The sequence below is a fragment of the Caloenas nicobarica genome, chromosome 20 (genome assembly GCF_036013445.1).
Source record: "Caloenas nicobarica isolate bCalNic1 chromosome 20, bCalNic1.hap1, whole genome shotgun sequence".
Taxonomy (NCBI): Eukaryota; Metazoa; Chordata; class Aves; order Columbiformes; family Columbidae; genus Caloenas; species Caloenas nicobarica.
The window spans coordinates 3,221,623-3,247,639 of record NC_088264.1 but is presented as its reverse complement, the minus strand read 5'-3'; the positions used below and the strand labels follow the sequence as shown (position 1 = coordinate 3,247,639).

The 26,017-nt window shown below is 40.4% G+C and overlaps 1 protein-coding gene across 6 annotated transcripts in view; it reads right to left on the bottom strand.

The window, feature by feature from the left end:
• RC3H1 (ring finger and CCCH-type domains 1) overlaps positions 1-26,017 on the bottom strand; it is a 62,246-nt gene that overhangs the window by 9,520 nt on the left and 26,709 nt on the right. For 2 of the 6 annotated variants that reach the window (XM_065649108.1, XM_065649109.1), the window contains exons 3-19: positions 23,605-23,725; positions 22,406-22,645; positions 21,095-21,270; positions 20,064-20,264; positions 19,099-19,231; positions 17,468-17,586; positions 15,439-15,551; positions 12,095-12,376; positions 11,524-11,741; positions 9,724-10,100; positions 8,448-8,579; positions 7,705-7,875; positions 4,705-4,915; positions 3,522-3,612; positions 3,260-3,395; positions 1,061-1,231; positions 371-486 (exon numbers count right to left, since the gene is read on the bottom strand). In XM_065649108.1, coding sequence (XP_065505180.1) covers positions 371-486; positions 1,061-1,231; positions 3,260-3,395; positions 3,522-3,612; positions 4,705-4,915; positions 7,705-7,875; positions 8,448-8,579; positions 9,724-10,100; positions 11,524-11,741; positions 12,095-12,376; positions 15,439-15,551; positions 17,468-17,586; positions 19,099-19,231; positions 20,064-20,264; positions 21,095-21,270; positions 22,406-22,645; positions 23,605-23,725 — 3,008 coding nt within the window. The remainder of the gene's footprint in view (positions 1-370; positions 487-1,060; positions 1,232-3,259; positions 3,396-3,521; positions 3,613-4,704; positions 4,916-7,704; positions 7,876-8,447; positions 8,580-9,723; positions 10,101-11,523; positions 11,742-12,094; positions 12,377-15,438; positions 15,552-17,467; positions 17,587-19,098; positions 19,232-20,063; positions 20,265-21,094; positions 21,271-22,405; positions 22,646-23,604; positions 23,726-26,017) is intronic. The other 4 variants (XM_065649112.1, XM_065649111.1, XM_065649113.1 and 1 more) reach the window with 4 other exon arrangements.

The window sequence follows — 26,017 nt, the reverse complement described above, 5'->3', positions numbered from 1 at the left end:
TCCTCTCACATTTGGAACATTTCTTTCCTTTGAAACTAAAACAGCAGATAAAGTTTTCTTTTATGGTTGGTTGTTTCCTGTTCCTTCCTACCAAGCAGCCAATATTAACCAGATGGACTTCTAGTCTCAGAAGCATTGTAATTCTTCTTTTGTGTTAATTGATACAGAGTCTCATTCCACTCACCAACTAATCAGCTGAAATGGCCCTTAATTCATGCTTGCACTACAAAAACCTGATTTATGTAATCTTTTCGTAGCAGAAGCCGCCATATCAGAGACATGAGGCAAGTGGTATTACCTGTATACCAGAGAGCGACCCTGCTTAAGTCATCCTCCTGTGATACAAAGACAGACTGAAGACCCCTGTTACCTGAATGTCAGTGCGAGGTCCTCAGCTGGAGCCTTGCTTTGGGGCTCTAATTGTCCATTTTCTGTCTGTTTAGTGGTGCCCAGTTTGTTTTTTATATCCAGTGAAGACTGACTCTCCTTTAAAAACAGGACAGAAAAAAAAAATTCTTTAACATTGTGTTAGAAGAATTTGAGGCTTCATCCTTTTGGACTGATGATGAAGGCCTGTGAACTGGAGTCACATGGTGTAACCCGCAAAAGCCGTAAGACAAGAAAACAGACTCGGTAAGATACGCTCCTCCTCTCGGGACACAAGATTTCCCAAAAGGAAGGGATGATTCTTGTAACAACAAGCAAAGACCATAGACTGTAACAGCACACAGACTTCTGAACACTAGCCTGTACCTGCAGACAATGTTTTCTGTGTTAAAGCAGTTTATACAACTCATGGCACAGTGACCTTGGAGACGATTCACAGTTTTCACCCAATTCAGCACCACACTTATTTCCAAGTGGCGACAAAATAACAGCAGAATACTTTAAAGTGGCCAGAATTCAAATTCTTGTAATTCTCAGGAGGTTTTGAAGACTAAAGAGATGAAGAGGGAGGCGGATGAGTCCAGCTGTGGTCATCCAGAGAGCCTTTTGCCAGCATTAGAGGGCTGCACTACAGCTCTCCCTCTCTCTGCCTTCCCACCCCCACAGCACTCACCATGCTCAGCTCCCGGGTTCTCTTCCCAATTTCCCTTTCCACTTGGTGTAGCTCCAAGCTCAGCTGCTCACTTGAGATCATCCCAGGCCACTTGGGAGGTGGGGCTGGGGGCTGTGGTTGGCCTGCCAGGGTAGTCGCCTCCCTCTGCAACAGCAGCCTGTTACTAACAGCCTAAATGCATAAAGCCAAGCACATACACAACTGAGCACACAACCACCAAGCACAGAAAGAGCTCTATGCCATCATCGAGAGTGTTGCTGCTTTGCAAAACTAAGGCCTTCTCTCTCCAGGTTTAACGAGGTCCCAATCAAGATCACTTTCAATGCAAGTTTTAACATTTTTTTAACACAAGTTTAAACACTTTTTACATGTAGATAAGTCTTTCACTTTTAAACAAGCAGTGTTAAATACCTTTTACTGTAATAAATTTGCGTGGGTTTTCCCCATATACCTCTCCCTTCCCAAAACGAAGATTAAGCATGTGAACAAAACCACTACCTTTTGTTCAACAAATAGCTCGCAGAAGAGTAAAAGCAAATCTGCTGCTTTATTTTACAGTAGTAGAATTTATCAAATTCTACAGCAGAGCCAATATTATTGCTAAACCATATAAAATATCTTCACGGACATGGATGCCAGTATGTAGCTCCCTGCTGACCTAGATAAGGAAGCACAAGAACAGAGGGGCAAGTGACCACAGTGATTCACAAACTCTAAGTTCCTAGCAGTCACCTAAAAGCAGTAACCACATCAGTCACTCCAAAAATTTGCTAATATTTGGGAATCAGCTCCACAAGTGTGTGCTCTGCATTTAAGCACAGTGTCTACTACTCCACACAACAGAATGTCTGGTTGGTGTACAAGCAGAAATGCTCATTTGAGAAGAAAGCCAAACAATCTAGTTCTTCATGCTCAGGTTGAATCAAGCAATTGCTACAACCCTGTAGCAGGTAAATCTATAAAGCCTCCTGAATTTCAAATATCTACTTGCAGCTTTAAACACAAGAGATAAATTGAAAGCTGTTATTACTCAAAATAACCAATGAGTTCTCAGAAATTCAAATTATGGTAAAATCAAGGCTCAAAACTCAGCTACACAGGATTTAACACTGCCAAAATCACAATAATAATGAGCAGGAGAGGCAGATCACTTACGGGTTTTGCAACTTTTCAATACTCTTCGATTATGGCAAAGGCAGACATGCAAGATTTAAAACATTTTCTCCTCTTGTTCCCAAACAAGAGCACAAGAACACAAGTTATGTTTCAAGTAGCTAAGAAATGCATACTGCTTGTAACTGCTGCTATGACCTAAAAATTGTGAGCTCTTGCAATGAATCTGCAATAACTCTCCTCTGTAACACGTGTTCTTTGGTAACCATCGTTTCAGCAGAAGCTGCTACCCACTACCTATAGCAATTTCTTCTGAGAAAACATTAATATTAATAGTTGCTGAAGTACACAGAATAGTTTTCTAGTAAATATTTACTGGTTTTTTTTTTCCTAGGAGGAAAAAAACCCCAAAAAACACACACCTAAAGCTTTTCTAAAACAATTCTTTCATTATACTTTGACATGCCTCCTTCTGTGTCTAACAAAATACAAAGATTTCAGCTCATTAATTCTTTTACAAATGGAGACACCCATCTTTCCTCATGTTGCAACTACGTTTTTCTAGGCAAGGAGACAAAATATTAAGGTTTAGTTTTTTAAGCTAAATATCTTCAACTTTTATTTTCTTGAATCTTGTGGCTTGCACTATTTAGAGAGAAACAGGTACAACACAAAGCCAAACATGAAACAGATGAAGATCACACCTTTCTGTACATAAAATCAGACGTTTTCAATGGCAGTAAAGCCAAGAGGAACAGGTGTCTACACCACAAGTTTGTCTCTGAGTTAAGGGATGAACAGAGAGGGGGAGTAAGTGAGAGAGAGAATAAAAGCAAAGAGGAACGTGCACAGAGCACAGATTCAAGTATGGTGTTGATTTGCACGTGAAGTGCAGGGAAGTTTCCGCTGCTATGCAGAGAGGTTTACACTTGCGCCATAGCCCTGATGCCCAGCGTCACAGAATTAAGTATTGTTACTGGTTATCATTACAGTCTGAGAAAGATCATCAGCCCACGAAAACCAGCTTTACTGGCTTCATCTCTCTCCACACCACCCCTCACCGCTCTTCCAGATGTCGGTACCAACCTCTAGTCCTCGCATTTGCGTCTGCTGGCTAATCTGATGGTCTACTTGCTGCAGCTCCATGCGCAGCTGCTGTTCTCGTTCAGCTGAGGGCAACTGTTTCCCATGACCAGCCACATCTGACATGGACAGTCTCTCCCTTTGGGATCAGAAAAGCAAAAAAATAATTAGATTAAAACCAAAACAAACCCAACTTTGCTCAGCTTGCACAGAAAGAAATAAAGAAAATTTAGAAAAAGGTACAGGAAAAATAAAACAGTTCTACCTGTCATTGAAACGTCCCTGAGAAGGTATATTTTGATGAGGAGAATATGGAGAGCCTCCCCAGCCACTGTGAGTTCCATAAGGATTGTAGTCTGTCAGTGAACAGAAAGAAAACCATGTCACATTACTACAAAAGTATCCTTTAAGTAGTTCAACCAACACACAGTACTGGACAGAAATTACAGAATAACGAGAAACATCATCCCTCCAAGAATGAGGAAGTCTAGCATTTCTTCTGCTGCAATGAACACAAAAATACTACGTGTGACCAGTCTCACATGCACAACGCATGACTCTTCCTGCACATCCAACAAGATTTGCTAGAACCTTCCAGAGTCCAGACTGGGAAGGAGTTCAGGCACTCAGGGAGACAGGGACTAAAAACAAGCTTACAGCTGCCATGAGAGCAATTACTTAAGTTGCTAAAAGACTCAAGAGTTGATTAATAATTCTGAGACACCTAGTTAACACCACTTTGAAGACTAAGCTATCAGGAAAGCCAGAGTTCTACCTGCAACAAAGTCTAGAAAGTTATTGCTTGAATTAAGCAAATGAGTTTTTGTTTTGTTTCCAGTAGTTAACTGCTGAAAAAATCCAGAAGAAAGTTTGGGGGAATAGAATTAAGTATTTTCTTAAGATTATTCAGTGCATCTCAAGAAAGACATCACCTTTTGGAGTAAGATATACAGCCACACTATACGTGTGATTAGTAAACCGATGTGTAGAGAACAAACCATTCCTACTTGCCTTGCGTTGCTTAACAGTACATAAAACAATGGCCGTACTAAGCTCACAGCAGCAACTACCCATAAAGTAGGAGTGCAGTGCAGTACTTTGTTATGACGGTTTGGCATTATATATTTGAGAAAGTGGTAAGCTTCTGGATTCTACTACAACAGATTTAAAAGAAGCCTCATCTCAGAGGGACCAGCAGAACAAAATAACTTTTTCCAAACAGCAACAAACAACACTACATGTGCAAAACCCGTCCTTGGAACAGGAAGCAGCAGCAGCCTTTTTCTTCAGGCTTCTCAGTGTAGCCCTACCTAGAGTTATTTTTAGTGGCATAGCATACATTGCAGCTAGATTTCTGAAAAAATAATTAAGTTTACAGGGGCTGTCTTCAACTTGTACTACACTGTAGCACTAAAGAAAATAGCAAAATTCCAGAGCACACACCGTACCTGAAATGATTGATTTGGTGGTAGCTCCCTGAACCGCCATGGCCGGCATGGGACCTGAATTCTGGTACATCGCTTTGGAAGTACGAGAGATGGCCCCAAATCTCGACACAGTTGGCCGGTCTCCAAATGGAATGAGGTCATCGTCACCAGTCTCTGCCGCCCTTCTCTGCATGTCTAATCGCTGGTCACGCATGGCTTTACTATCCACGTTCTAGACAAGATACAGAAAAGGCAGTCAAAAAACTTACTCGGAAACGAAAACAAAAACCCACATTCCTTTTACAACAAGCTGGTACCAGTACAGTAAATCTCTCTTGTATTCTCTATTGCCTTCATTCTTCAACTAGTCATCCTATTTTTCAGTTTATAACTCCACTGTTAGAGTTGATGCTTCTTTAATGGTGTAACTTAAGATGATCATTACTACCACCACTGTGAAATACTTGCATAATTGCGAACAAGTCTAAGAGAAGGGAGCAACAGCAAAAGGAAATTAAGACAGAGAAAGTCTAATGGGACAGAAGGGGAAAAAAAACCCCAGAATAACGTCAAAGAGGAGATCAGTGGGCATCTCTGAGGAATACATACTCCTTCCAAAGTCCAAAAGAAATTTATCTGAGGTCCACTGTTAAGAACCATAACACCTACCAGCCTGGAGATGACTCAAAATGGGAATTATTCAGTACAGCGCTTGCTTGGACATGCCCTGTAATTCTTTTCAGGTGCATTTTTCATTAAGCAGTAGAACTGCTTGGAACATCCTGGTTTCTAACTCAGCTTCAGACTGGGTTAGCAAATGAACAGATAAAATATTTTCTCTCTACTCAAAGAACTTTGCCAAGCTGTCACAAAGGAAAAGATGTGCACATAAAACAAGCTGGATTTAGCAGGCTAAGTCAATTTGACTTAAATTACTTAGAAGAAACAACAACAGATTATCATAAAGATTTCTAACAAAACTTTTCCTGAGCTAAAGTTAGGCCAATTATGGGAGAAGTCACTTGGAGTAAGTTAAACACAAGTCAGTGTGTTGTTACCAAGAATAAAAATAAATTTTAAAAGCGCTTCCTTAACACAAAAGAAACACACAAAAAATACACTCCCCTCAAATAATCACCACATCCAGATAAACACAAAACATTAACAGAAATAAACAGACTCAATAAGAAAAGGGAAAAGTGCTTAGTTAAATGGAAAAGCTATCTGCTGGCTGCCAGAAAATGTAACACAGTAAGAACTGCCAAAAATCAAGTTAAGAGTTTGCTAAAGAAATACAACTGTAGCACAGTGCTACGTACAGCAGAAAGAACAAGGTAAGTGGGGCTACTACACAAAGAGGACTGGCTGAAAGCCAAACACTTCGGTGTGGTCCAAAATTAAACAAAACTCTGCAAGCTTTCAGTGAGGATAAAGGATTGCTAGAAACAGATAAAATAACAGAGCTGGGGCAGGAATGAAGGGGTGAAAATGGATGTCACAACTGAGTTGGAAGTTAAGAAATGTAACAAATTGAAACTGGAAAAGGCATTAGACAGCATCTCCTTCAGAATTTTGAAACAAAATGACATTTTGATCTCAAGTCCGTAGGATGCTAGTAGGAATTGTAATTCATTTGTGTTTACTTAGGGAGAAAGAATGTAGTAAAGTTGCAATGCCATCTGCATAAAATCCAGCATTATGCACTCTCAGATGATACTATTCTTACGCTAGAAAAAAGGAATATCTTATGAACAATGAAAAAAGGATGAATTAGGTCACTTGGCATCTGCAGTGAAGGTCTCCTGAGAATTTTTTCCTGTGAGAAGGGAAAAACTGAAGACCAGCAGAGATCCTATTCACTTATCTGAAAACTAGCTCTGGGGCAGAAGAACGCTTTGTTTAGCAATGCAAAAGGAGGCTGCTTCTCCAGAACCCTATTACCTCTCTTAATTGAGTTCCAGTTTGTTTGCACAGTTTTCTAGCAGCGGGGATGAAAGACGAGAGCTGTTTGCTGGTTCCTGAATGCTGCCACTCAGACAGCATGATTCTGAACCATCTCAGTACTTCCCCAGGTCAAACGTGACAAGTGTTGTGACTCAAAGCAAACATACTGTGTAGGACAGAGAGCAAAAGGAGATGTAAAAACATAAAGATGCAGATGAGATGCCTTTTCTTGCTCTGCTTTTTCTGCTCTCATTTCACATAGTGCCATCAAGGTCTTACAGGGAAGCAATTCAGTGGACGGAAAACAGATGCATTTAATTCCAAAGATGCAGAGGGGAAGCAGGGAAGCCTGCCTGTGGGCTTAGAGAAGCTGAACAGAAAAATCCTGTGATTTAGTTCAGGGGTTGCAACAGGTGAGCACCTGTCCACAGAAGAATAAACTCTGGACAGAAATTTCTTACCCCTCTCCTTATTGGCCAAAGGTCACCATGACAGTGACAATATATAAACAAAAGACGATAAAACACTTTTGCAGATGGAAGGTGAAGGAGAAAAATAGATGCATCTCTGTAAAACAGTCCCTCAGACTAAGCAGTCCTTTCTCTTTAAGACTTCAATGTCTTCCTACTTGATGTGCTACCAGCATACTTCTTGCTGTCGAGTAATGCTTAAATGTCAGGAAGAAACAGAATAGCGGTGGTATTTCAGAACTCTGTTTCTTTAGTTTTTTTTTTCCTTACATTCATGATGGCCAAGGATGACACCCTTCCTTTCGCAGCACTGATCTAGCAAAAATGCAGCAGCAAAAAATAAGACCATAATGAGTCACCCATGGCTTCAGAAAAGGGCAGCACAGAGTTAGATGCAAGTTTTGGGTATTCTTGTCATCACAAAATCGCAAAGGATCCTTCAAGTAAAAACTAGTAAAGTACTCCACGTGCTTACAAATGCGTTCTTTGACTGTAACACACTTTTGAGCACAAATACAAGCATTGCTACCATCCTGGAAAACAAAGGATCCCTCCCAAGCCAGAGAAGTACCAGCTTTTCTTCCGAGCTCCCCTAATCGCTACATACCGCCATCTCCACACTCCTTGCTGCCACAACATCTTTGGGTTTTGCATCTTTGGTTCCAATGTAGGAGCCGATGGTGTCACAGGACCAGGGAGAGTATTGGCTATAGTCGTTTCCTTTGTATTTCCCAGCTACCTTCAGGTCTTCATCCAAGTACTGTACAAAAACAAAAATCTGGTTCTGTAAGTGAAGGGAAGAAGCAGCTTCACAGCCACCACTACTTAGTTCAACAACTTGAAGAAAAACACCACCAGGATTATTTTTTCATCGGATACATCACCATTTGGAATTGGGCCACAGCAAGCATGAAATGTGTCAAATTCTGATCACCTGGCTACACTCCCAGTGCTGACTGTTCACTTGGCCAGTATGAAAGTGATATTTTGACCTTGGTTAAAAAAAATAAACATCTATCCTGCCGTTACTTAACTCTGAACATGTCAGGAGCAAATGAAGCGAAGTCCACTAAGCATGAAGACTGACTACAATTAATAATGGCTCAAAAGTAATTCTCTTGGTTGCATCAAGAGCAGATAGTTTAGGATCAGTGGTAGATCAGAGAATCAACAGCCAGTCAAGAGACTGGAAACTGCACTATAAGGACTTCCCAAAGTCCTACTCCTCCACCACTTGCCAACACTGTACTGTTCTAATTTCCGTGTTGTCTTCACCTATCGTGAAAACACTAACTCTAAAGTATTTTCTAAACACGCTAGGAAGTTACATTTTTGTCAAAATATGCTTACCTCCTCAGAATGAAAGGGGTGAGGCAAAGTTGGTGATGGTGCAAAAGGAGGTGGAGAAATCACCTTCCTCTCTTCTAGCTGGGCCATGATCTCTTTCCTTCGTCGGTGAAGTTCGTCCAGGCTGGGATGAGGCTGAAACAAAGACAGACATACCTTAAAAAATATGGCAACCATATACTGCAATAAAAGGAAAAACAGTGAATAGACAGTATCAGTACAATAATAACTAATAATCATTTTGTTGAAATCTGTGTGTTAACTTCCACGTTTAACATAGGATATGCATGTTCCTACACTGGCCAGTGTTAGTTCAAGACACCCTAAGGGCAGGGAAAGTTAATTGCCTAAAACTGATGAGATCCTCAACTAACCCAGTGTTTGTAGCTTTAAAACTACTTATCTTTTAACTCACAGGTAGCTCAACATGACCCTGCGTTCCAGCTTGGCAAAGTTTCCACTGGAACGTGCTCCAGCATGGTAAGTCCCCATTTCAGTCATATGGGGAAAAGTGTTAGAACTCTACAGATCATAACCTAGTACCAGTTAGTTTGCATTTATTATTCATTTTGCAATAGAATTAAACATCCTACAAACGTGTTAAACTCAAAACCAATAAATCTGCAAGCTACATGAAAAATGCTTCCTGGACTCAGTAATACGATTCAGGGCCTTTAATCTGAATGACAGCTACTTAAGTCCAACTACTCTACAGGACTCAATTCCAGCTGGTGATCGACCAGAACAGGTTTGTACACTTCTACTACGAAGACCCTCCAGTTAGCAAGTCTTAAAAGGAGACAAAATTTAGAAGAGCAGAAATTTTATCTCCTTTATCAAGGGATGTATGTTCACATATTTATTTATTTAGGCATGGAGATGGTCAGTCACAGATGGGCAGCGCAAGAACACACACATCACCATATGCCCACACCATAAATAAGAGAGTGGTCCTCTCCAGAATAATCTTTGTTGGAGAAGTCAGGGCCATATGCAACTTCCAAAATTCATTATAATGCTTTTCTACTCCGAGTACTAAGCAGCAACCCACTTTTTTACATTTTAACTTCATTATAATTGGAGAGTTGACCAGCAACTAAGCTGCCTTTGCATTTTTTATTAGTTTCATCAAATGCACCCTTCCTAAAAAGTTCAAATTTTTATTTCCTCACAAAAACCATCACCTTACTGCAATTAAAAAAAAAAATATAATCAGCTTCTCAAGTAGTTTATGTTTCCTCTCTTGAACAACTACAAAAACACAATATAAAAGCCATACCCTGTGGCATGAAGGTCTGATCTGACCGAGATGCGGCGCCACTGGGCAATACCCCTCTGTTTGCTGGTATCTGTCTCTGGATTCGGGTACGTAGGGAGGTACGGCCGCTGGCGGTATTTCGATGGGCACAGGGCTTCCTCGCACCATCTCCTCTCGCTGATACGGCTGGACCGGGGGATACACGCGACGGCTGTCGTAGTGCGGTGGATATATGGGCTGTCCCATAGGAGGGTACTGCTGCGGCTGCGTGTACTGGGGGCTCACCACACGATCCTGAAGGTAGGGTGGGTAATGGTCTAAATAAGGTGGCCCAGGTTCAGGAGCTGATGGAGGAGGTCGGACAAAACGAGACATGGACTGAGTGGGATAGTAAACTCCTGAAATGAAGCAACAGGAAAAAAACCAAACAGATTCAAGAAAGTGACTATCACAGCTCACAAAAAACACTAATTTCAAACATTCCATTCTACAAGTATCATGAAAAGAATGATAGAAAATAATTCACATTTATTGTTTGCCCACTGTCTAACCTGTATTTCTAGGCAAAAATTAGCCACAAAAAAAGCAAAAGTTGATCCAAAGCTCAAGTGACACAGCTTAATTATCTAAATAAGATACCAGCAAGGTGTAAAGCTTACAGTTGCTGGAGAAGAGGTGGTGAGACTGAGCCTACCACTGGTGCCACAAAAATAGAAATAATTCACTAGAATGTCCCTGCAGATTGATAGTAATGCTTTTAGCTAGACAAGACCTAAAAAGCAAACTGAAGATGAGCCTGTATATCTTTATCCACGCGACCAAAAATTCAATTTGTCTCAACATATCAGAGCCACTGCCTGTGTAAAAAGAAACTTGGATTAATTAGAATTTAAAATTATCTAAAGATTTGTTCTACCTCTTGAAGAGTAGAAGGAAATTTCAGTACTGTGTATCATCAAACATTAAGATCATACCTCCTAGTTACCTGAAGATTTTAGTAATTTATCTGGGATCTCTGGATAATTTAAAATTATGCATTAATATGTGCTCATCATTAATAACGTGTGCATCAAATTTTGTGGACAACTCAGATCTTCATTTTCACACAATCATCAAATACAAGTGTTTTTTCCTCAAAATGCTCTGCAACTTTCTCAAAAATGGTGGGCATGCATGTCCTTCCTTTCTAGGGCTTTTTCTTCTTTCCACTTCTTTCCATCTTTCATTCCTTATTTTTCTTTCATATTATCTTCACTTTGTCATTTCTCCCTCCAATCTTACGTTGCATAAGAATCATTCTGTCTTTATGTATAGCCATACCTTTTCATTTTAATCCCCTTCAAAATTATCTTTCTCCATTTCAACTCCTTATACTTAGAACTTTTCCTCTTATTTCCTTTTTTATCATGTTTTCTTTTTTGTGCCCAGCCCTTCTCTTAATTTCACTTACCCCTATCATCATGTGCATGCGCAGACATTTCTGGTACACTCATATGCTTTTCATTAAGGGTGTAAGTATTTTCACCCTTCAAGCATAAACCCCTCTGCTTGTTAAGCCTTACTTCCATTTTCCCCAAGTCAAATTGAATTAAAGTTTACCATATTAGATCCCTGATCTAGCCCAGTGGGGAAGAGCCGAAGAAAGAAGGATTTGCTACACTGGATGGATATAAACCTGTTTTCACTTGCATTAGAGTCCTCAGTCAAGACATAAAAAGCCTGCCATTTCCATTTTATTATGCCATCACCACATGACATGCAAGAAAACTCCAACTTAAAATCGGTACGAAGATGAAAGACAGAGTTTGGTCCCAAACTTACCTTGTTGGTAGGGTGCTGGCTCAAACGGTGGGGCAGCTCCTCTAGGATCTTGATAAAACATATCTGCTTGCGGAGTGTTATACAGCTGAGACCCTCGGGGTACCATGTGCAGCTGCTTGGCGACAGACACTGAAGGCAGATCTGCTGGTGCCCGAGTGGGCACAGGATGAGGGTTGACCGGTAAGGCAGAAATAGAGCTCTTGGGGACAGATTCCAGCCTAAAAAGTAGAGAGATGGCACCACTCATTAAGGCCTGATACAGCACGCTGTACTTTAAAAACACTGTTCTTTGTCTATATTCCACCTTCTGAAGGCTTACATCACCTTCTCCAATTAAAATATAAGCAAAACAGGGAAGTAAAGCAGTTCAAAGTTTTAGCTTTAGTTTTCTACTCTCCTCTTTAATCACTTGGAAAAAACAATACAACCCAAAAAAAACCCAAACAAAAAAACCCCCAAAAAACCAAAAAAACCACCTTGTTCTATTTCTTTTCTAGCGAATGGGTTTACTTTGTTTCTACCGCATATTTACACACATGACACTTTGAACAACAGGTAGGAAGACTCGTACAAGTCAGGGGGGGATCCAGGGGCACTGCTACTCAGATGGTCCATCTTCCCCGGCTTCAGAGCTGTTTCATAACTGGAGTCAGTCCCTCGAGAAATTAGTTGGGTCACCGTGCTGCCTGTTGACACAATTCCATTTGGCAGAGCAGGAGTTTTCCTATTGGGCAGGTCCACTCCCCCTTCCTCCGAGAGGATAGCTCCTGAAGGCAGGCCCACCTCGTTCAGCTGGCCCAGGGAGGCGCTCAGGGGTCTTCTGGGAACCAGACGCTTGTTCATTTTACGGAATCTTCAGAAAAAGAAACCACACATCAAAAAATGAAACAAACAAAAAAAACTTAATAGGAGTTGCATTTGCAATATTTTTTTCAAGTTTTAATTCAAGTTTCCTAAGGGCTTGTGAGAAATTTATTATGAATATCTGTTGGACTACAACTTCACTGCTATTTGAACTGTTAACAGGAGTTTCAATCAGAAGAACGAGGATGGATTTTTAATGACAAGTACACCAAGAATTCACAGTTAAACTTCACACAGTGAGTTTAATATGTTGTTTCCTGTACATAGATACATTTCAACTGTACAGAAGGAAACCAAAATAAAACATCACAAGATCTACCTGTAGTATCAGAAGCTTCAGAATAAGAATCACAGACTATTCAAGTCTTTTTTTATGCAGAGAAGAAACTAATAGCAGAAAATTTAAGTGACAAAAGATGAACAGATTTCCTTTTGCACCATTTGTCCGACAATAAGCCAAGTCAAGCCTTTATTGCCACGTCATATCTTTTAAAGCACAGTTTGTTAAGATTTGTTATTATACCAACAGGCAACTTACAGTATTTGCATTGTTTAATAAATTGATTGCAGAGATAAAAACTCTATTAACAAACTAATTCCAAAAAAATCTAACTGCTTCTGATAAGTCTGAACAAACACGAGCCTTTTAGCTAACGTTCCACAAAAGTCAGCAGATTGACGGTATTGGACCAACAAAGAGAGCAAATTCCAGAGTTGAAGGTCCTCCCCTGAACATCCTGCCATTAGCTGAGACACCAGAACACAAGTGGGGGGGGAATATTTGCAGGTCTGAGTGTTCCCGCTGTTTATATTGCGGAAGAGGCCATTTCCTATGCAAGAAGGTTTCAACAGGGTTGAAGCCAACACTTTTGTATCATGTCTAACAAACAAAGTGAGATGGCAAGACAGAGTAAGAAGATAAACACATTATTTTAGAAAATAAAAAAGAGGGGACAGTTACACTCTATTACTGAGTCTTCTTTATGTTCGCCCACACGCACAGTCTCAATAGCAACACAGAGGCAAAAAGTTTTCTTTGTCATTGTGTTTCCTTGTTGTTTTGGTTTTTAGATGTGACTGAGTATAGAGTTAGACAAAGTGTAATCCTTACAAGCATCCCACTCAATACCCAAAGGAGTTCCTCCCTGCAAAGCAGCAGGTGGTTGGGAAACCACTGCCACGTTCTCTCTGCCAATTACTTCTGGACACCCAGCTCCCATCAGGGCTCTAAAGGTACAGTGTCCGACGGCTCCCGACTCTCCAAACGCTTGCGCACAACTTGCGAGATGAGGAGGACAGGTCATCCCTGCTCATTCATCTGAAACGCAACAGCACGCTCAGGAGAGACGAGCGCAGATGTATTGACACCCATTCAATCAAAGCTGATGGGAAGAGTTTAAGTAGCACCCTCCGTAATAAAATACTTAGAATAAAAGTTGCATAGTGCTGCCCTCTGGATTTTTCAGGACAATTTTAGGAATCTTCATTGCAGTCTCCACATGTGCAGGACATAAAAATAATGTAAAAAGTTTAGTACTTGCTTATGCACACTAGGTCTTTGTCTCTTGCCAAGAGGGGAATTAGCTGCTGTTTAAACAAACCTAGATTATAATTTGCTACCTAAGGCATTACCACACACTTCCCTGTAACCTTCTGGCAAACTTAAAGCTATATATAGAGATACAGGAACTACATGGCAACTGCAATGCATATTATTCATACTAAACATTTTTAAAAGGGGAACGCTAATGCAGTATCTACTCAAAAGAATTAAGCAAAGCTGAAAGGTACAAGGAAGAATTGGAACCCAAAGTGCGCCAACCACCTACAGAAACCGCTGCAACCTTCACCCTAAAACAACATCAGTACTAAGGCACACAAGCCGGTCTGGATAAAACTGGCCTCCTCCACCTGCCGATCTGACAAACAGCCCTCCTTGATAGGCACAACTAGTTCAGGGGCACTAATACTGACCCACCACTCTTGCTAACCGTCCAAACCAGCGCTACCCATCTTCATTTTCTTAACACTATGACAAAAGGAAAAACCCCAACTGTTTCTGCAGAACGCAAGTATCAATGTCCTATTCTCTGTCCATTTGAATAACTGCCTTTGTCATCCTAACACCACGTGCTCCGCTCTGTTTTCTTCTTGTTTTGTCTGTGCAGTGCACACTGGCTATACAGCCAATGAACTGACACATTAATGCTTCAAGATTTCCATTATTAGGGAAAAAAGACTGCATACCACTTCCAAATTTTTGACGTTTTCTTCCGATTTAAAAAAGTGCCTTTTCTTTGAAAGACGTGAACTATTTTAGGCCAAGAAAAAAAGTACCAAGTTATATATACCGCATAAAATACATTGTATTTAACTCTTAAACGATCCATTTTATTAAAAAAAAAAAACCCTAAAACAACCTTCAGAACAGCAGCAGGTTGCTATAGGATAACTGGGTGTCCCCTCTAAATCTGTAATATATGTAGTTTACTGCAGACTTCATAAGACCACCACTTTTTAACTCTTCCAAAATAGCTTTAACCACTCTGAGGTTATTGAATGCATGGTCTGTCAAAAAGTTTCAAAGAATAACCATTGCAGAAAGAAAACTTGCGGTGCTGGTTTTTAGCTCTCTGGATAGCCCTTGCAGCATAGAACAAGAGAACCCCTACAGCTGGAAAACTGCCAGCAACCTACTTCTCACACCTGAATATAAAGGCAAGATAAGAAACACATACAAATAAACGACCAAATGGATGCAAACAAGTGTTTTTAATCACACTAAAGAAATAAGGAAAACAGCCCGCTGCCAAAATCTCAACACTTGTGTAAACAAACTTTCAGAGCTGCATTACTGCTGAATACAGCAAAACATACTATATTTAAGAATGAACAGTTCTAAAACTTAAGAGATGACTGTTACCAAGTTTTTCACATTATTTCTTGCTAACGTAACAGACAAGTTAGGTCTCCTCTCACGATTCCCAGATATGATAAATGACTTGTATGGAGAAGATGAAACAAAGACCGGACCATACAAGATACACCTACTTTTCCAGCTCCTCCTGCGAATGTGCGAAGGTGCAGCTGGCACCTCGGGGGCATCCTCCTCGCTGTTTCATGTCTCGGCACATGTATGTCTTGTACTTGCTGTGCTGAGGAGGCTGCGAAGGTTAGAGAAACCAGGTGAGATACCTGAATGCAAGTGCACTTAACCAAGAGCTGAACGTAGCCTGATGTTTAACTGTTGAGAATTCCTTCAAATTAAATGTTTCAGAAGTACCTTATGTGAAATAAAGGACTGGAGAAGTATTTGTGTTTGCTTCTTGAATAGAACTAATAGATTCAAGAGTAGACATTTTGACAACTAAGTCACTATCAGGTTTTTAAAAACATTTTTATTCAAATTCCTTACTGGAGCTTGATTGGAACACAGTTGTGTGTTTCAGGAAACAGTTAAGTGCACAAAACTGATACAGGCTGAAAAAAATTACCATGCTTAATCAGAAACTGCCAAATATTCATCAAGCTTTGCAGTAGATTGAAAATAAATACAATTTAGTCAGTTACTTTTCCTTAGCCTTCTGTTAGTTCAAAATGGCACGAGTATCCCTTTGATCTCTGCAAGAGTTAAATTTCATCAAGTTCCCCTTTACCCTGGTTTGGACTAAAAATCTCTTTAACTATCTATATTTCCCTCAATAGCTGAGGATGCAATCTTACTCCTACACAGATCAGCAGGGTATGGGCTGTCTTCTGTATTTTTCTTAGTTAAGTTTCTCAAGAAACAATGACTTACTGCCATCGTGCTGCCTGCGCGTACTCCCATTTGCCAGTCTCTCTAAATAAATTCTGACAGAAGGCCAGAGGTGGTATCAAAGACATTTAAGTTCCTACAGTTTTTAATCAGAGGCAGAAATATCAGAGCTTCCACTGAGGGAAATGTCTGTAAAAGTAAACTCTTGCTTTCCAAGAAACTCAGCCAAAAGATGTAAATCTGTAAGAAGCCATCCACAAACTGATTTTTTTTTTTTTAAATATCTACTGTAGTGAAAACAGCCTTTTGGCAGGGTGTACATATGCTGCACAGCTCTCTGCTGGCCTCTGCCGCCAGGCAGCAAAGCTCTGCCCAATCCTCAGGTGTTCCCTCTTCCACTTGGGAGACTTTGGGTTCCCTTCCAAGCGGCACAGCATGTACCAGGTGTGGGCAATGGTCACCAGAACAAAAACCCTCAGTGTTTTTCCCACTATTTCTGCTGCTTTTCCTTTTGCTGGTAACAGCGCTCATTAGGAATCCCAGTGAATGCAGAAAGGTAAACCAGCAGAAATAATTCACTCTGATTTTACACCCCCCTTTTTTTTTGGTCAGAGAGAATCTACTAGTTCAGCCTCTTAAACCAGCTCTCCAAGAGGACAAGTGCCAAAGCAAGGGAAGGAGTGGGAACGTGTGACAGGCAGCTCTGTCCTTCAGCAGCAGTTCACATTTATATCAACTTGGCTACATAACAAAATGAGATCAAAGGAACATGTGATAGTTATGAGATAAGCTAATATACATATACTTGGCAACATCATTTCATTTCTGAAACAAAAAAAACTTCTTTCAGGAACTTGGATTGCACCTTCATATTAAGTCTTCACAAATCTTAACATTTTACAGCACAAGTCTACAAAAAAATTTCATTAACACAGAGCCATCTGGCTGAAATGTCACATTAAAAGAGGCCCAAGGAAACTCCCCACAGATCACAGTTCTAGGCACCTCAGCTTCTCTTCCCCACCCTCTCATCAGGAGGGTTGTTTATTCATTTCCCTAAACTTGCAGCTGGATCAGTCTGTTTTCTTTTCATCCTAGTGAGCTGTGCAAATTAATGGAACAGGTATTGGAGGTGGCTGTGTTGGTTTGGGGTTTTTTTCCTTTCATGTTTGTTTCATTTTGATAAAAACGATACAGATGTCATATTTTTAAATCAGCTCTTTGTCAAACCAAATCTCTCCAGACAACATTAGTAAACCTCTACTCTTGGATACAGCCAATAAAGTTTAGGGGTAAGCATTTGCTAAATGATTTAGCTTTTACCTGTTGCTGATCTGTTCCTTTCTTGCTGTGATTCTGGATATAATCAACTAAGCCATGAACCACAGTCCTCACAGCAACTAGTCCATTTTCCAGTTGTTCCCATGTTGGAGGTGGGGCATCTATTGTATTGACAGCAAACAGAATATAAAAAGTCAGAAGGATTCTCCAAAATCAGGCACAAAGAAACCACCAGTATCACAAAACTTCACTTGACAACCAAGGATTTTATCATATCTGTGTGTCATTAGATAAAAAGCATTCAGCACCTTAATTCAGGGATATGTACCACTTAAAGAATAAAGCTATAGGCTCAAGATTGAACCACACAAAGTATCAAAAGAGCCAGCACGACTATGTCAAATTATCTCCTTCTACCACAACTATCGTATCCTACAAGAACTCCAGAGTAAATGCATTGCACAAACTCTGCACATAATGAAAAGAACTATGCTGAAAATCCCTCTTCACACTCAAGACTCCTGTAGGTAAAATCATTCTGTACAAATACCATCATCACTGGCCTAGATCACACAGGCACAGTCACTCAACAGCAACAGAAATTGATGCCTCTCAGAAAAATGTCACAAGACAAATCTACGCATCAGACCACAGCAGCGTGAATAAATTGTACAGCCTTAATTCTATAGCGGCACTTGTTCTTTCTAGCCAATTTACTTCTCTAATCATTTAATCTGTTCCAGCAGATGACACTCTCACCACGTGTCTACACACACTGCTGCAAAACACAGGACCTCAAGTGCTTCAGTAAGCACCTTTCAAGGACTTTTGCACAATTACATTCTATTCCACTCACAAGGACTACTTTCTTCCAGAGGCGCTTCAACTTTCCAATTATTAGTAACTTCCCCTTCCCAGACTGTCATTCACACCCTTGCAGAATTACATATTAACAAGAAAAATACTCAGTTCCCTGGGATAACAAAATTTTCTTGTCTAGACTGATTTTTGCCCTGCTTCTGTCTATTCAATCTATCCAAATTCTACTTTGGAATCTGAGATTGTTTACATAGAACATGCCTTATGATTTTAAGCTGCTTTTAAGAGAGTCTTCTGAGCACAATGTCTGCAGGCTAGAGACTTCAGATCAAAAAATTAACACACAATACTTCTAGAACAGACATACAATTTTTAGATAGGTTAACAGAAGTCCTTCATCTGCTACGTGTTTTCTTGAAGACTTCCCCCAGTGTCTAAACAAATAGCAGTAGGTGTATTAAAAAAGGGAAAAGGAAGAAGCTAAGAGTGCTGCTGCTCTCCCCCGTTAGCAGTGCCCAAAATCAAGTACACATCATGTAAGCTCACAGGACTGTATGTATTTAGCATCCTCACCCGTGCTCACCCAGTACTGTCAAACTATGATGTTTTCTTTTCAGAGAAGTGGGAAAATTATTCCTGCCACATTTTTGAATCTATTTTAGCTTCAGAATCGTTCAGTTCCTCACCCAGATTACTGCTATTCCCAGGCTGGTTACAAATAACACTCAAGAATCTTAAGTTTGAGTTCGAGGATGTTTCCTTCCACTTGATGAGCAGCTTTCAACCCTTCAATAGTGTTAAGCTCCTCTTGCTAAACTGTAAGTTAAAGGTTTTTATAGAACATCCAGATTTACCTGGACTGGGATCGATATTTGCCAGGAGCTCTAGGTGAGGTCGAAGACGATTCAGATTAGCTGGATCTCCAGTCCTCTGAAGAGCAATAGTTAATTCCTGAACACTCTGTGCAAACGAGGCCGGGGTCTGCAACTTAAAAAAATTATAATAGTTAACTTTCTACAGGCAAAGTAATCCTCATGGTTTCTGAAGGTTGTCCCATGAGCTCACAAGAGCTGTCTTCCAAAACTGGACTGAAATGTTTTTCACATAACCCCCTTTCAGCACCTTCTTTAAAATTCCTTCTCCAGCATTAAAGAACACACTATTCTTTAACATAGCAAGTAAAAATACAGCTCTAAATAGACAAAACAAAGGGTGGTGTTATTTCTAGTAATGTAACCTATTTCTTTTCTGTGCTGTGCTGGCACCCAGAAAATACAGAATATTAAAACCCATTTAATTTAGATTTATGAAGTCTAATATCTCTAATCTCAAAACCAACAGGTTTGCAACTTACCTGTGAGTCTCTAATTTAAAAGCCCATTTATCTTAAGCTCCCTCTAAATGAAAAGAGACCTGGGCATTTCCAGAGGTCAAATCATTTTAAGAAATACTTACTTGAGGTATAGACTAAGAGACTGATTTTCTTTTAACTTATACACCAGGTTCCTGCCTGAGAACATGAACCATTAACCTCTGGTTACCGCCCTGGCAATTACCAGCTGTGCAGCTAACCAACCTTTGTGGCTTCTCATTTGCAGAAAGAGGTAAAGTAGAAAGAGGTGGAAGGATGGCAGAGGGAGCAGTAGGTTACAAATTTATATTCTAATTATTTAGGCCATAGCAGGCTTTAAAATAACAGGGCAAAAAATTAATGCTAAGGTGAGTACACACGGGCACAATTTGTGAATTCACACTACAAGCATTTAAATCTACTACAGTTGCAAACACACTAGACTAGCCTGATTTTAGGTGGCTTTACCTTGTCAATAATAGACTGCATGTGGGATTTGTGAGATTGGTCCCCATATAACAGCGAGGACCACTGATCTGGTGCAATGCGTAGACCTGCTTCCATAGCAATTTGAACTATCTGGGAATCATGTTCCCTTCTCAGAGCTTCATAAGTCCGAAATTCCTCCTTCAGTTGCATCAGGGAGGAATCCTCATCTCGCTTTGTCACCTAGTGGGGAAACAACAGCCAAACACAATTAAGCAGGATAAGCCAGAGATTAGGTAAAATCCAAGGCAAGTGAAATCTTTAGTCAGCAATTAAGTTCTTCCTCCCAAACTAAACCGCACTATGACACCACGCAGTGAACTACTAGAATAACACACTGTGCATAAACCGGAACCACTATGAAATGGATACCAAGCATAATTTACTCAGACTCTGCTCCAGATACTGGTGGAAGCGTCACACTCCCTAAATGACTTTATAGCATCCACACCTTACTTTTCTAATCTAGGTATTTTGTTTGTATTGCAGAATTTTATTTGAGGGTACAAGTAGCAGCAACAAAGCATTTTTCTCCTTACTGGGCAAAAATCAATGAAAACCAAGTTGAGCACCTAGGAATGGACCATTAAATACTGTAAAGTGCAACAAGCAGCTTAGGTTCTCTTCATACAACTCTGATATCCAAGAGCCTTATATTTCTTTGTTTCTAACCACACCACCACTCAATTAACAGAACTAGGGATTTTTCAGCTTTAAGCCTCTTCTAAGTAGAGAAGTTATGCTGGCTTACATACAGGTTTTGTTACTGTGCAATTATTAAACCTGGACAGACTAAAAATCTAGCTTTACAGCTTACAGTTGATAATTTCAGCCTACATTGCCATCACAGCCATACAACAAAGAACTCTCCAAGCACATGTGGGACTTGATGGTTAATTCTATAACTACAGATCTTTTTGGCATGTGTAATGTTACAGGACAACGAAAATGGGAAATGAAAACCAATACTTTTCATAGCGTTATGAAATCTCCAAGCAGAATCTTCGTCATACCTTGAAGCACGAGGCTCTGTAAAGAAGTTGGACGACGTGCCCAATGCTTGTTTTAGAAGCCTGAGGAAATCGCGGCTCCAGCCTCTGAACCACAAAGAGAACCAAGACTTTCCGTGATAAAGCAGATCCATCTTCCAGAGCCAGCAGAACAAGCTTTAAAGCCTCCTCTTGCATTGCTGGTGGGGGAGAAAATGTGAAGAGATGTAAGATGAGAGAAGACCAAGAAAGATTTTTGCACAGTTTATTTCCCTGCAACTAGGAGACCAGCTACAACCCCCCCTGCCCCATAACACACACACAAACCCACAGACAGGAAAGCGAGCTGAGCAAGAAAGGAGGGAAAGAGGGAAAGAACACTTCCAGATTCCCAGACTGTGGCTGGGGAGATAGGACTTTTAATTTTTTCTAATTATTTGTTCTATATTTGGTATCAGATGATAGGAAGACTTCTTCATTCCTGTCTATATGTCTCTTTATTATTGACAGAAGAGTTTTCCAAGAGTATTATCTACGTTCCAGACCTATCCCAGGGAAACAGCTGACAGGCTGAGGAAAGGCCAGGTTGGTTCCTGTGCTGATAAAAGAGCAACTAGTGCCCACACAAAGAGACTAGGTGCTGTAGCACCACATACAGGTAATAAGCCTCTCTCTTCACTGCAGTGGTACAAAAGTTAGCACCCGAAAGTTAGTCTTCCTTCAGTTGTTTCACTGAGGAAAAGCTTATTTATTTTTTCCTTTAAGAAATTGGCTTCATATTTCAAGGCATTATTTTCATTGGTCCTCAACAAGCAAAGTCTACATTTTCAGTAATGAGACTTAATGTCGCTTTAAAAAAAAATTAATGGTTTTAGTAGTCTATGAAAAGGAATTTAATTTTTAAATATCTGTATTTTTTAAAATGCATACACACAGGCTCCAAATGTAACAAATCTCTCCCCACAGCTGTTTTACCTAGAGAAGTAATAGAAGCCACGTCCAGCCGCTTCTAGTAATCTTATTTTTTCTAGAAGGGTCGTCTTCAAATAATAGCAAGTGAGAAACTACTTCCCATTTTATTTATCACAAGAACAAAAGGACATGCAATATCTTGAATTTTACAGAAGACTTTGCAAGTCTTTTGCAAAGCACTAAAAATGCAAGAAGTTCATGGCAGGGGCCAATAGATAAGTCATTAATCCTGAAGACCTACTATTAAGAAATTAAGCCACTGCCTAAAAAAAAAAATCACTCAGATACTTTGACACCTGTTTATCAATCCTCCTTCATTCTGGATCACTCCTAGTACAGAAGCAGTGCCGTGATGTGACCTACCTGGTCCAAGGAACTGGCATCCTCTGGCTCTCACCGCAGCCCAGAGGTTGGAGGAGAGCTGCTGAGGATTTTGATGCTGAAGGATGAGCTCTGTGACCGTTCTTTCACCGAGCGACCGCGCTGCACGCATGGCTCTGATCCGCCCTTCTTCCTCCACTAGCTGGCAATGAACTAACGTCACAAGCTTCCTTTGCATGGGACGACTTAGCACGCTCTGAGTAGTACTGTTAAGACCCACACCTTCAAAACAAAATGAAGGAGAAAAACAAATATATAAACTATTTCATATCTCCTCTTCTTATGCCAGCCTTCAACCTGCTGCAGAAGTACAAACACAGCTCTCCTGATGTCCACTTTACGAAAGAGAACACTAGAGAAGGCATATCAGAAGTTTGGTTTTGTCAGTTTTACTAAGCATTAAAAGCAAACAGCTCCTAAGAGTCAGCTTTGCCACAGTTTTAAGTCTTGTGATTGACCGATTTGGCTCTCTAGGACAGAAGCTCTAATAAATTCTCTCCCCACATTGGAAGTCACTCCTGCCTCCTCCCATACAGATTCCCAGGGGACTCCTCAAGGGTAGAATCTTCCCCCATTCACAGGCTTCAGCAATCATTGCCACCTTTGACCATTTGTCTGTTTTCACAAAACATTTAGTTTTTTATCTATATCTAATATCTCCACTTCTTTGGCCTGGGCAAACCAACTCACGCCAAGTGCAAAACTGCTTGGGTGATGTTTAATTATGTTCAAAAACTGATTCACAAAGGTGCTAGGAGCCACAGAAACCAGGTTAAAGGAATGAGTGACTCACTCGATGTACGGCTGCCACACTGAGTTTGTTCTACAGCACACAGCCTGTTCGTTGGGACACTACTACTCAGCGCAATACTGCTGTCACACTGTACTAGTTGGAAAAGCTTGACACAGCTTTTTGTAAAAATTCATTTTTGAAAACTTGATGTCCACCTCTACTAATCAAGTTGACAGATTTCTCAAGTCCACCATACATAATATGATAAAATTCCCCCTGCTTGCCCCCATGAAGCAATAACCTTACTGCTTAGGAAAGTTATTTCAATTTGTTTCTAAACAAGGTCTGTATCCATTTTTCAAACAGACTAACCAGCCGTTTGGATAGTTTGTTTTGCATCTTATCTGTTTTCAGCTTTCATTTTCAAAGGAAACAATGCAGGAGCTACCTCTTGCGCTGCTGAGTGGTTTGAGGTACAATGCTAATTCTTCCACACATTTCTTGCCCTCCTCATAATGCTTGGTGTCTTCAGCTCCACTACATAAAGTAACTGGCTGCTGCTCAGGAACCTGAAAAGAGATGACAGTCCACAATGAATATGCATAAATAAGCGGCAGTCATGCTTACCACACCAAATCAAGCCTGTTAATATCAAGCATTTCCTGTTTTGATCCTCTTCTGTGCCTTTTCTATATTAGTAAGCATTTTTTCAGCTTGTTTAATGAACAAATAGCATTTAAAAAAAATAAGCAAAAATTAAGACCAAAAAAATGAAGAGAATTCATAGTTAGCAGATTTCTTTTATTCAGTGGCTGGCAGGAACTAGAAGCAGAAGGCTTATTCCAGGACAAAAAAAATTATTACACGAGAAACATGGCATTTCTTATAACTCTTATAACTATTCTTATAACTATTTCTTATAAAACTTTGGCAGAAATAACAAACATATTGAGACATTCTCAAAGCTGGCTGGCCAAAAAAAACCAAAACACCAAACAGAACAAATCAGACAAATCCTGGTTTGTAGCTAAGTACAGATTCATACCTCGGGTCTCACAGCTCTGAAGTCATCTGGGGATAACAGATCAGAGCTACCGGGATTAGTGGGAGAAAGACTTATCAGCAAATTGACTAAGAAACCCTTGGAATATACTCTGACTAGACCCAATTATCTAGCAGCAAGACCAAGTTATCCTACATAGCGAATACAAACACACTCTGCAAGCATTAATCTGACTGCGTTGTTTTCTTTTTAGGGGTGCAGCATAGCCCTGTAGTGCTGTTTCTCAGCATCACTATTCAGCAATATCAATATATGATAGCATAGAGAACTGGAATTTCTCAGAAGACTAAACATGAGCACTTTCTGCATATACTGTTGAAGTGCAAAAAGATCTTAGACAAACTTGTATTTTCAAGCCAATCACTACCCCGCTGGCAATAACGAGAAGCTAATCCCACACAGCTGCTAACAAGGACTAATCAAGGTGCTCCATCTCAAAGCACAAGCCTTTAATGCTTCAGTTAAAGAAGCTACAAACCCACTAACCTCCACGTGCAACCCATCCATGTATGGCAGCAGCAAATAAAGGTAGTGATAACTAAAATATATACACACACATATACATATGGTTGCCACCACCACTATGGACAGGAGCTTTCCTATCAATGTTAATAAAAAGTGAGATGTTTCAATCATACAATCACACTTCTACAGGCCTAGACAACTGTGTGTGCCGAGTTGCTCATTTGACATACATTGCAAAATAGAAAGTTATCAGCTGCATAACTCTTGCCTTTACAGTAGGTGGCAAAAAAAGTCTCCCAGTGTAACCTATCAGCTGAAATAAAGTTGATACTAACCCAAAACTAACATAATCAAGACAGTCTGGATCAGACACCTCCCCTTTTACTCCTATTCAAGGGAAAAACAAAACCAAGTTCAATCACACGAAGACAGCAAGGTCAGCCTGGATGCTTTCACAGACTGCAGCTAACTCATGAAGTTTTGGGGGTGTTTTAGTTTCAGGGACTGAGTGGTGTTTGTTTAGTTGTTTGTTTGTTTTGTGGGGGGGTTTGTCTGTAATCAAGAAAGTTTTCAGCAAAAGGAGATTTTGCAACTGTATTTTACAGTGGTCAGCCATAACTGTGGCAGCCACCTCAGCTGGACTGGTTTCTTGGGATTTGGGAAACAAATACAAACACCTTCAATATTTGCTTTCATGTTAACAGAATACTCCACCTCCTTTTCAAAGCCACTGCCATTTTGGCAGCCTGCTTCTGTCTGGGAAGTAATACAAGCACAACTGGCTTATTGATCAAACACCACACATCTCATGCATTTGTGCCGAGACAGACTGCAGTCTCTGCCCTATTTACTGCTGTAATACAGTCTGTGCAAATTCCTATTTGCTCCTGCAAGCAGTCTGCCACCGGCGACAATCTGAAACACAACTATAGTGTCACAGCAGCCAGCAGACAAAGAGGGCTCGGGACAGCCATGGGACGGGAAGCCGCGTCCAGCCCTGGATTGCTATCTGGAATTAAGGCAGGTTTAGCACACATTCACAGCAGCGCTTTGGAATGCCATACACAGCACAACTCCACCAGCGAGACACAAGACTGTCTCGGCAACTAACAGCTTCCCCCAGGAAAAAGCTAGCGTAGAAAAACTTGCAAGAGTTAATTAGGCTATTCAACGCTGCGTATCTGCAAATCATTCCCATTTCTTCTCTTTACCAAGGGAAGCTTCAGTGTAAAAATCTAAAAGCCTTGCACAACTGTACTTTTTGCAAAATGAGCCCACAAGAGATTAAACTTTCATCTTAAGCTGGAGCAAGTGTAGTATTGAACAATAAAAT